General features: G+C 46.5%; 1 protein-coding gene across 3 annotated transcripts in view; it reads right to left on the bottom strand.

The window, feature by feature from the left end:
- The window catches only part of Mobp (myelin associated oligodendrocyte basic protein), a 33,536-nt gene that overhangs the window by 8,354 nt on the left and 13,053 nt on the right, over nt 1–12,129 (bottom strand). Inside the window, exons 3-5 of one of the 3 annotated variants that reach the window (XM_076577375.1) lie at nt 4,548–4,757; nt 4,076–4,351; nt 1,698–1,920 (exon numbers count right to left, since the gene is read on the bottom strand). In XM_076577375.1, coding sequence (XP_076433490.1) covers nt 1,920; nt 4,076–4,351; nt 4,548–4,753 — 483 coding nt within the window. In that variant the 5' untranslated portion in view covers nt 4,754–4,757 and the 3' untranslated portion in view covers nt 1,698–1,919. Of the gene's footprint in view, nt 1–1,697; nt 1,921–4,036; nt 4,352–4,547; nt 4,758–12,129 lie in introns of all 3 variants that reach the window. The other 2 variants (XM_042282006.2, XM_042282008.2) reach the window with 2 other exon arrangements.

Genomic DNA, 12,129 nt, shown 5'->3' with positions numbered 1-12,129 from the left:
GGCCCAATTGGAGCGCCTACATGGCCTGTGATGGGAACGTAATAGAACCCTGAGTTTAGGCTGGGGCTCTGAAGCGGTGTGTGTACCAGTGTGGACCTTCCATGATGAGCTTCTGTGGCTGAGGTCTTCAGGGAGACAAGAACTAACTTGGGACTAGGAGGGGTCCTCTAGTATTTACACTTGGGCAAGAAAAGGAGAGCTGGGAAATGTTATCCCCAAGCTAATCCCAACACACACACACACACACACACACACACACACACACGCACGCACGCACGCACGCACGCACGCACGCACGCACGCACCTGTCCACAAGAGTCCAAGGCAATCTGAGGCTCTTCCACCTGCCCCAGTCTCTGTCCTCACAGCAAGTGCAGACATGAGGTCCAAGCAAGCGGAATGGGGTTAAAGATCCAGAACAAGAACCCACACTCAGGATCATTCCTTCCCCAAAGTCTGAGGCTACAGACTTGGGGACAAACCAGAGCAAAGAGATGGAAAGTTAACTGCCAGAGGCCCTCATCAGAGGCCCTCATCCAGGAATGGCCTCATCCAGGAATGGCCTCATCCAGGAATGGCCTCATCCAGGAATGGCCTCGTACTCCGGAAGAAGTCTTGGATTTCTAGCTCTCTACTCCCCAGCACACATGTACTTTACTCTCCTTTCCAGAAGGTCAAGTTCCTTTCCCATTCTCTTGACCTCTCTTTACCACAGACATTGATATGGAGGGCCAGCCAGGGAAAGCCCTAGGGCATCAGGCCTCCTCTCTCCCCGGGAGTTGGGAGAATTTTGATTGGGAAACAGAAACTTTCCCAGCTCTCTTTCTAGACCTACACAAGTGCCTAGGGACATCTAACCAGGTCCAGAATCCCTCACAGGAGGGAGGGGGATGAGACAACAGGGCTGAAGCCATATGACCTTTCCAAGTTTTAAGATTTGAAAGCAGTTGGAGCTGTGCTGGTGGATCTGTACAGGTGACAGAGCCATGTAGAAGACACAGAACTATCCAGGTGAGCGCTAACTGTACAGGTGACAGAGCCATGTAGAAGACACAGAACTATGCAGGTGAGCGCTAACTGTGCAGGTGGCGAGATTTCAAAAGCAGTGCTTTAAAGGGTTCTTCTCACCCACACAGGGAAAGGAGTTGGTGCTCACAAAGCCCTGTGTGAGGCTGGAGACGGGCCTGCAGAGGGGACAGAGGCTGCTGCTCCTAATCTGTTCTGTTTCTTGTACAAGTTAGCTACATCTGACATGGGAATTAAACACAGCTCCTTTTGTCTCGGAACATCTCAGCACTTAAGGATCATACAACAATTAGTATCTTACTCTGAACCTCACACAGACCTTCACCAGTGTCCACTCTGGCTCTAGCTACTGAGAAAGGAGGATCTCTAAACAGAGAGCAAATGGCATGGGAAGAAGAGGAGCCCAGGCAGAGAATTAGGAAGAGAAAGGTTTAAGGATCAAGAGCCAGGTTCAGCCACCAGATGCAGGGTTAGAGGAGACAGAAAGAAGGAGGGGGAATATGTGTGGATTCGCTCTGCAGACCTTTGCCAAAGTCCCTGGAGGCCCGTGCACTGCCAGAGAGAAAAGGATTGCAGATGAAACCAAAAGACCCCTTTCCTGAGCTCTGGAGCCCAAGGGGTCCTTTCAGGACTCAGTGACTGGAGTGTGGTACAAAGAGGCCCCTCCTCACCTCCAGGCAGGCTGCCCTGAGGCTCCCACACCGTGAGGACTGAGGGCATCTGTAGCTGTCACATCAGCAGGTGTCTGATCCTGCATCATACTTGAGGCCAGGTAACTTGTCTGAGGGCGGATGGGTTGTGAAGTGGTACGTCCACAGGCGGAGGCTGTCCATTCACAGGAAATCCCTTCCTTGTCACTTTTTTCTTGGGGTTGACCTGCTCCTCCTTTTCAATCTGATTTACAAAGAGAAAAAGAAAGTTTCACAAACTGGTAAGTGGTGTGTACTTCCTATACAGTCTTTAATACAACTGTGACTTCATGGACCTTTCTAAAGGATGTATTTATTTTAATTTGGTGTGTGTGTGTGTGTGTGTGTGTGTGTGTGTGTGTGTGTGTGTGTGTGTGTACCACATTCATGCAGTTCCCACAGATGCCAGCAGAGGGCAGTGGAACTGAAGTTACAGTTTTGAGCCCCCATGTGGGATGTGGGGAACTGAACTCAGGTCCTTCAAGAGCAAGACAGGCATTTAACCCCTGAGCCCTGAGTGAAAACTTGTGACTTTATTTTTCTCCTCAGAAATGCAGCTTTAGAAGCCCTCTCTCTGGTTTCTCAAACCTTGTAGTCTCTGGTCAAAATGGACACAATATTTTTTCTGGATTGAGCCTAGGAAAGATATATTTTTTTAAGTCCTCCTGTTTCTAGGCATAATAATTTTTGGTTTTCTGGCCACTCGTTGTAAGCATTTTGCAACACAATAGCAGTGACAGTATGTTCCACTCCTGGACCAGAAACAAAAACATTTACAACTTGTGATGGCTGAGCTTCGCTGTCAACTTGCCTGGATTCAAGAGTAGCCGAGGAAATGCCCCTCTGCGTCTAGGGAGGCGTTCCCACAGAGGTTTAAATGAGAAGGCTCAGCCTGATTGTGGGGGGCACCAGCTCATGGGCTGGGGCCCTGGGACTGAATATGAAGGGGAAATTAAGCTGAGTACCAGCATTCATCTCTCTCTGCTTCCTGGCTGATGATGTAATGTGACCGGCCACCTCAGGCTCTTGACACCATACCTTGACACACAATGGACTGTGTCCCTTCAAACTGTGACTCAAAATGAACCTTCTTAACGTCGCTTCCCCAGTTATCACAGCAATGAAAACAGTAACTGATACCACGGACTTAAATGTAAATGTGTGCACATATGTGTAGAGTATATGAACTCTGTTGTAAAATTCTGACCAGGTTGACACGTCCCTACTTTGATAGGAATGAACCACATTCAAAAAGATAAGCAACATTTAATAAATTGATTACAAGTATGTGGCCCCAGACAAGCACTGGTCGCAAGTTTGTCTAAAAACGTGGACTCAAACCTGATGCTGAAGTCCTTCACCTTGAGCTGTGTCAGACTGTGAGGTACATCATTTGGTCTCAGTCACTAACATCAGCCAAACCCTGAGCTGGGCTCTGGAGAGACTAGCTGGTCATGGTGTACAGCGTAAACACTCCAATACTGCCATACTCAGGATGTACATGGCTCATCTCAAACAGAGATGTCCCAGCTGGTCATGGGAGTCTGAGGCTTAACAGAAACTTGTGAGTGGGCAAACTGGAGGATGTCCAGAGGCATCTGTCCATCTGCTCTGCCTCAGGTGGACCAGCTTTTTGTCTTCTTTTTGAGACAGGGTCTCACACCTGGCTAGCCCAGCACTTACTCTGTAAACCCACTAAGATCCTCCTGCTTTAGAGCCCCATGTGGTTGGATTATAGGTTGGCTGCCATGCCTGGCTGTCACAACCCTCTTCCTCCTCCTTCTCTCTTCTTCTCTCCAGACTTTATTTTTTGGTACAGTTTTAGGTCTACAGCAAAATTGAGGGTACTCAGAAGTCACAAATTACATTCCTCTCCCCGGTACAGCATATAAAACCTTACAGACAGGCAGTACAATTTGCTGAGTGACTGGCCGAGTGAACAAATGGATGGCACTGCCACCAAGGCTAATATATGACGGGACGTGTCAGGAGGTGAGAGGGACCTCTCCTTTCACACATGCACAGATGTGGCTCCTGGGCATCACCTCTCCTCCTCTCTGAGGCACAGTAAGGAGAAGGGCAGGCTCATATGTCAGCCTGCCACTGTGGTCAACAGAAGGAGCCGGTGAGTGAGTGGCCTGCAGTCCTGTGGGATGGCACAGACGCAGCCTTCTGAAGTGTGGACACTAACATCTGGGAGGAAAACAGAAGCCACGCCAGGTGTTTCCAACAGAGGGGTTTTAATGAAGGGAGTGGATTACACAGGCTTGGTACTGTGGAGAGATCCCCCATGTTAGTACTTGCAAAGAGCCGCTACTGACCTTAGGCTAGGGGGGACAAGAGGCAAGAGATGGTGTTACCAGAACCTAGGAGCTCTGGTGGGAGACCCCCCGCGGCTGGCGCCTGGCCCTCTGAGGGGGCTGCTGCGTGCTGGTTGCTTGGACTTCTGAGGGGGCTTCTGCTTGGCTGGTGGTGGTCGGACCTCTGGGCGGGGACGCGGCTGGCGCTCAGTCCTCGAAGGGGACCTTGGCTTGGCTGGCCTCGGAGGGGACTTTGGCTTGGCTGGCGGCGCTCTGACCACCACGGGGGACGCAGCTGGCTGGTGCTTGGGCCTCTGAGGGGACGTGGCACGGCGGCTGGTGCAGAGAGGGCCAAAAGAAGCTGGAGGCTGCAGCCCGGGCTCTGCGCGGTTGCTTAAGGGATGCTGGCAGGAGCTGGAGACAGCAGGAAAGCCCCGCCCGCCCGCCCTCTGCTCGCCCTCCTGCCTTCCTAACCGAGAGCTGACAGTCACAGGGGAACGTGGCGCAGACCTGGCCCGGAGCCCGCGCTCACCTGGTCTTCTGGCAGGCGCAGCAGATCCAATCCTCCTCCTTCTTCTGGTAGAAGCAGCCGCTCTTGCAGATGCTGTACTTGCGGTCCACGATCTCACGCTTGGAGTTGAGGAAGGTGAAGGGTGGGCAACAGTGGATGCTGAAGTGTTCCGAGAACTTCTGGTTCTTGGAGAGCCTGGGGCCCTCCTTGGCCATTTTCTGACTCATCTCACTGGAACCCATCGATGAGGGGGTGGGAAGAGACAAAAAACAGCGGGTCAGGGAGGGCCCTTTGGCTTCAAGTCAACTTAAGACATTGCTTTGTGGAACAAAGATACAGAGCTCTGGTGAGGGCGTTTAATAACACGTGTGTGTGTGTGTGTGTGTGTGTGTGTGTGTGTGTGTGTGTGTGTGTGTGTGTGTGTGTGGTGATGTGCATGTGTACGTGGGTGCTTGTGTACAAGCACGTGGAGGCCTGAAGACACCCTCAGGTGTTGTCCTCAAGGGCTGTTCATCTATTTTTTCCTTCCTTCCTTCCTTCCTTCCTTCCTTCCTTCCTTCCTTCCTTCCTTCCTTCCTTCCTTCCTTCCTTCCTTCCTTTCTTCATTTATTTATATTTGAGACAGGGTTTCTTTCTAATCTAGAACTCATGAAGTAGGCTAGGCTGCCTACCGATGAGCCCCAAGGATCTGCCTGTCTCTGCCTCCCCAGCCCTGGAATTACAAGCATGCCCCATCATGCCAGGCTTTTTTTAATCTATATTCTGGGAATTGATCCTCGTGCTTGCAAAGCAGGCACTATACAGACTGATCCATCTTTCCAGCCCTTCATACAATTAATAAAATATAGCAATGAAAAGAACATCTTGCTGGGTGGTGGTGCACGCCTTTAATCTCAGCATTCAGGAGGAGGTGGCAGGCAGATCTCTATGAGTTCGAGGCCAGCCTGGTGTACAGAGTGAGTTCCAGAACATCCAGAGCTACACTAAGAAGCCTCTCTAAAAAACAAACAAACAAAACAAAACAAAAAACCATCAGCTAGATCAACATATGGCTCTCAAAGCACAACCCTGAACAAAAGAAACCAGAGGCACAGAGAAAATGCTGCCTTTGACAGGGTCACAAAATAAGCAAAACAGACCTGTGGCGCTGGGAAGCAGAAGCATGGCTGCACTTGAGATTCGCAGGGCTGGAAGGAGACACTAACACAGAAATACTAATAGTACTAACACAGCATACAGGAGCTCAGATGACTTCATCAAGAGTTGACAAAGATACACACAGGTAGTGGACCTGTGCTGGACACTGGAAACATGCCGGGTCTCAGCACACTCAAGGTCTCACACACACACACACACACACACACACACACACACACACACACACACACGGCCTGGGATATGAGAGACCCAGTCTTGAACTAAAATCAAACAAAACAAACAAAACCAGTAATTGTGCAGTAAGATTGCTCAGCAGGTGAAACCCTCGGCAAGCAAGTCTGATGACCTTGTGTTCGATCCCAAGAAACCATAGTAGAGACCTCCAGAAGTTGCCCTGTGTTTCTGTCTCAAAGAAAGGTGTTAAGCCAGGCATGACGGTGCACACCTATCACATTATCATATGTAAAGTACAGGTAACACAGAAGCACACCATAGCTTTGTACAGCAAATCACACCATGACAACAGAACATCAAAAAACCTGTACTGGAGCCTAGAAAACCTGGATGAACAAAAATAATGACCTCTGAGAATCTTGCTTCACAGTGAACCACCATAAACCTCTGAACACTTGTCCCAGGAGGATATTTATGTGTAAAGACAGTGAAGGGCTGGAGGAATGGCTCTTCACTCTAGAGGACCCAGGTTCAATCCCCAGCACCCACGGCACCTCACAACCATCTGTAACTCCAGTTCCAGGAGATCTGATGCCCTCCTCTGACTTCTACAGGCCCCAGGCACACACATGGTAATAGACATTACACAGTTAAGAGAAAGGAATTTATACACTACAGTTGGGCATTATTACTTTTTAGTTTAATGTCATAGACACAATGTTACCTGCAGTATTTTCTTAATGTTTTATAAAACCTGAGACACATGTAAACTTATAAACTCACTTAGAGATTATATCATATATCTGAGAAATCATTTTTGCTTTTTCATGTGTGTGCGGCATGCATGAGTGTATTCGTGTGTGTGTGTGTGTGTGTGTGTGTGTGTGTGTGTGTGTGTATGCATAGTTTTATGTGTGTATGCATGCACACACACATATAGAGGTCCAAGGGTGATGTCAGGACTCATCCTCCACACTTCCCCACCTTATTCGCTGAGGCAGGCTCACTCAATCAAACCCAGAACTTGCAGGTGATAGCTAGTATTGCCCTCCAGCTTGCTCTGGGATCCCCTGCCTCTGCCGTTCAAGACTGGACTACAGGTGGGCCTCCACACTCACCCACCATTAACAAGGGTTCTGGGGATTCGAACTCTGGCCCTCTTCTTATGGAAAAGCACTTTGAGCACTGAGCATCTCCCCTCCTCTTCTGAGTGACCTTGTTAGTTCAACACTTCACTTCTCTTCATCAGTGAGCTCTTTGCATCCCCCAGTCCATCAATTTCCATGAGGACTTACTATTTCCTTTGATTTTTCTTTAGGTTTGTTTGACTCGGAAGCATCCCATGTCAGCCTTAGCAAGGACAACTGCAGCTCTACACCACAGAGTTCACAGTCAGCTTTTCAGCTTCACTTCTTTTTCAATATGGGTGAGTTTGTAAGTTTATCAATGATTTTTTAATCCGTTGTCAAATTTCCAAACATATAAAGTATTTTTGTTGTGTTGCTGTCTGCTCTCAACACATCAGCTAAGAAGAGTAACCGTATGACCAACTCTTTGATGCTGGCCCAGTGTGTATTTAGTATTTGTTAAGAGTTCCATATCTGATTTAAAACATTGCATGTTTCTGGAAACAATTTGCAATTATCCAGTGTCCTAGTTAGCTTTAACTGTCAACTTGACAGACTAGAGTCCCTAAGAAGGGAAACTCAATGGATGGACTGCCCAGATCAGATCGCCTGTGGCATGCTGTGGAGATTGTGTTGACTGATCATTGCTATAGGAAACCACTGTGGGTGGCACCATTCCCTAGGCAGGTGGTCCTGGGCTGTACAAGAAAACTAGCTAAGCATAAGCCTTGGAGAAAGCCATCAACCAGCATTTCTTCATGGTTTCTGCTTCAAGTTTCTGCCTAAGCTCTTGCTATGACTTCCTTCGATGATAGACTATGACTTGGAATCTGAAATAAACCTTTACTTCCTTAAGTTGCCCTTGGTCAGAGTGTTTTATCACAGCAAGAGAAAAAAAGTCATACACGTGGTAAAGTTTTTTGTTTTGTTTTGTTTTGTTTTTATTCGAGACAGGGTTTCTCTGTGTAGCTTTGCACCTTCCCTGAACTCACTTTTTAGACCAGGCTAGCCTCAAATTCACAGAGATCCCCCTGCCTCTGCCTCCCAAGTGCTGGGATTAAAGGTGTGTGCCACCACTGCCCGGCTAAAGATTTTTGTTTAATGAGCACCAACTGTAACCTAACAATTTATTCCTGGGTGTAGTAGTTATCTTAGATCATGGCTCTATCTTGCCGAGACAGTGAATCCAACTCAACATGCCTGTTCCCAGCTCCAAGAAATAGGATTATTTCCAGCCTTTGGGCCTCACCACAAAGCTTCTGCCTGTCCCCTTCCCATCCAACAACTACACAGCTCACTCCTTGCCTGTATGAGACCCTGCTCAAAGGGAAGACTCCTTTCAGAGTCTTTACAGAACCTTTCCTTCCCCTAATGAGTAAGGCTCTCTCCTTGTGGCCTGACTTCTGATATAATTCTAAAAGATTTAAAGACAGAAGCATGTAAACACCCAGAGAGATGAAGGGGAAGAAAACTGAAAAAAAAAATCATATTCACAATAGCAATAAAATTCTGAAATAAAGAGAAAACTAAAATGTATAAGTTTCTATGGAAAAAAATTAAAGCTACAGAGATAATAACATAAATAAATAAAAAATTGTATGTACATGGAAACTGTCTACACCATAAAGACGAGAGTTTTCCAAAATAAACTCATGGATGCTGTGCCCTTCTTACTAAAGCCACCAAAGACCTTACATGAAGAGTTTCCGTCTGACCTGATGGAGTAGATGAGAAACTCTGGTGACGCAGTTAGCATTCGGCACTCACAAAGAGCAAATCCCAAGGAATCATGGAGAAGAGTCTAAAATCCAAAATCCCAGAATGGAGAAGGGGGAGTGAGGGAGGACAGAGTCCCCCCCCTGTTGCTGGAGGGCTTCTCTCCAGGTTCCCCAAGCCCCGCAGTCCCACAATCCACATATAAAATAATCACTCAGACGCTTATATCACTTATAAACTGTATGGCCGTGGCAGGCTTCTTGCTAACTGTTCTTTTATCTTAAATTAACCCATTTTTATAAATCTATACCTTGCCACGTGGCTGGTGGCTTCCCAGCGTCTTCACATGCTGCATCTCCTGGCGGTGGCTGCAGTGTCTCTCTCTGTCAGCCTTCCACTTCCCAGAATTCTCCTCTCTCCTTGTCCCACCTACTTCCTGCCTGGCCACTGGCCAACCAGTGTTTTATTTATTGACCAATGAGAGCAATTTGACATACAGACCGTCCCACAGCACTTCCCCTTTCTTTTTTTTTTTAAAAGGAAGGTTTTAAGTTTTACACATCTCCAAAGTCAGCTTGGTATATTTGGGAATTTGGGCGTAGCTTCTCTTACTACTTCCTGCTGGAGGGGGGCGCTGTATCTTATGGGGACACAAAGAAAATTTTAGGATCATGGAGTAGTCCGTGAGGCTGTATTGTGAGAGCCAGTTGCCTTGAAACCGTTCTGGATGTTGGATCATCTGGGCCATGGTGTCATCGGAGACCTTTCAGGTGGTCTTGGCTGGTCAAACCTGATGTATCTTAATATGGAACAAATCCATAGCCTCTGGCTTTCTGTGGAAACAAAAGCAGAACCTCTTTTCCAAAGCAACATATCCTTAAATCCAAATTTTGAAGTCAAGTTACCTTTAAAATATACATATTGGTTTAATTCAACATCTTTTTTGATCAAATGTTTTTTTGCAGTTAAAAATCCCAAAGACAACACAATCCAGATTGTCTGTGTAATATTCATCTTTACGTGGCTTTTTACATTAATTTTTTTGTCTATTTCAAGCCTACGTATATTTTACACACATTGTAAACGATGTTATCTGAATCAGTCTTTTTGTGAGCCTATTGCTTTAAACTGCATCCTTCTAAGCCTGAAACAGCGCTGTGGCTGCTGGCTCCGCCCACTTCAGCTTCCCAACATGGCAGTGGTACGTTTTCTGCCAGCTCTGGGAGTCATCAAGTCTCAGAAATAGTGGGTCTAAGCTTTTATCAAAGCAGCATGTAGCCCAGAAATCTTTTTTTTTTTTTTAAATACTAGTAAAGACTAAATCTACTACACAGCATAATGTGCCTCTGGCGTCTTAGACCCCTCATTCCCGCCATACTGCCGGTCAAACGCACACGCCAGGAACCCGCCAGTGTTCAAACCCGCGTTTTGCAGCGTCTAGCTGCTCATATGAGACAAGAAGCAGGAACCTGGTTTTGGCTCTGTTTAGAATTGGTTATTAAATATTCTCAGGTTTCAGGTGGAAACTCGAGCCGTTGGGCGCCATTTGTTGCTGGAGGGCTTCTCTCCAGGTTCCCCAAGCCCCGCAGTCCCACAATCCACATATAAAATAATCACTCAGACGCTTATATCACTTATAAACTGTATGGCCGTGGCAGGCTTCTTGCTAACTGTTCTTTTATCTTAAATTAACCCATTTTTATAAATCTATACCTTGCCACGTGGCTGGTGGCTTCCCAGCGTCTTCACATGCTGCATCTCCTGGTGGTGGCTGCAGTGTCTCTCTCTGTCAGCCTTCCACTTCCCAGAATTCTCCTCTCTCCTTGTCCCACCTACTTCCTGCCTGGCCACTGGCCAACCAGTGTTTTATTTATTGACCAATGAGAGCAATTTGACATACAGACCGTCCCACAGCACCCCCCAGCCAAGAATCAGTGGCTGCTGGAGGGTAGCATGGAGTGACATCGAGTATGTCACCCACACTTAAAGGCAGGCCTCGTGCTCGGGAGCAGCGGCCGACACAAATCAGACTCCATGTTTTTGGTGGCAGCGGAGAGGAGTTGGGAAAGGGGAAAGAATATATCAAAATACATGGTATAAACGTCTCAAAAAATAAATAAAAATATTAAAAATGGAGTAAATTATGTTTTAAAGTCCTAAAAGAGTAACAACTATTTTTACACCATGTATGGAAATGCATTCCTGAGAGTCAGAATTTAAAATAATCTGACACACTGTAATGTCAACACTTGGGACAAGGCAGCATGGGGATCATAAACTCAAGGTCATCCTTGGCTACATAGTGAGTCCCAGGCCAGCTCAGTCCACATGAGACTTGTTTCTATATTTTACAACATATTTTGTATTATATATTACAACATACTACAACAAATACCATAAATTTACAACAATTTAACTAATTAAAATAAAGAACATAAAATAGTGTGGCAATAGCCTAAAACTAGACAAATGGAACAGTAGGTAAAAAACTAGAACTCCAAAGCAGATCCACATATACAGGAAAACTTGGTGTGTGGCAAAGATGTCCTAAATCAACATCAGAAAGAGGGGATTCTTTTTCTTTTTTTTTCCAGTTTTTCAAGACAGGGTTTCTCTGTGTAGTCATGACTGTCCTGGATCTCGCTCTATAGACTAGGCTGGCCTCGAACTTATGGAGATCCACCTGGCTCTGCCTCCCATGTGCTGGGATTAAAGGCATGTACCACCACCACCCGGTGAAGGAGAGGATTCTTTGTGAAGAAAGCTAACATAATTGGTACAAGTTGATATGACTAAAGGAATCAAAATTAAAACTACTCCACATCAGGGGCTGGAGAGATGGCTCAGAGGTTAAGAGCACTGATTGCTCTTCCATAGGTCCACATGGTGGCTCACATGGTCCACCATGGTCCACATGGTGGCTCACAACCATCTGTAATGAGATCTGGTGCCCTCTTCTGACCTGCAGGGACACATGCAGACAGAGCACTGTATGCATAATAAATAAATAAATCTTTAAAAAAAAAAAAAAAAAAAAAAAAAAACTACTACATCAAAAGACCCAATATCCACAGTCAAGAGAAGCAACGTCAGAACAATACAGCACATATAATATACAAGGAATTTCTTTTTTTCATTTTTCATGGGTATTTTGCCTGCATGTATGTATGTGCACCATGTGCATGCCCAGTACCCACAGAGACCAGAAGAGGGCGTCTGATTCCCTGAAACTGGAGTTGTGGAGGGTTGTGACCCACAGTGTAGGTGCTGGGAGTCCAATGGGAAGCCCCCAGGGGAGCGGCCAGTGTTCTTCATTATTGAACCATCGTTCCAGGCCCCAAAATCTCAAATTTTTGCCAGTCTGAGAGGTGAAGTATTTTGCAATACAGTCTGGATAAAGTAAATTAAAATTCAGAATGGTTTACATT

The sequence above is a fragment of the Peromyscus maniculatus genome, chromosome 7, assembly GCF_049852395.1.
Source record: "Peromyscus maniculatus bairdii isolate BWxNUB_F1_BW_parent chromosome 7, HU_Pman_BW_mat_3.1, whole genome shotgun sequence".
Lineage (NCBI taxonomy): Eukaryota > Metazoa > Chordata > Mammalia > Rodentia > Cricetidae > Peromyscus > Peromyscus maniculatus.
The sequence above is the reverse complement of the archived record's forward strand: the minus strand, read 5'-3'. Positions and strand labels throughout refer to the sequence as shown.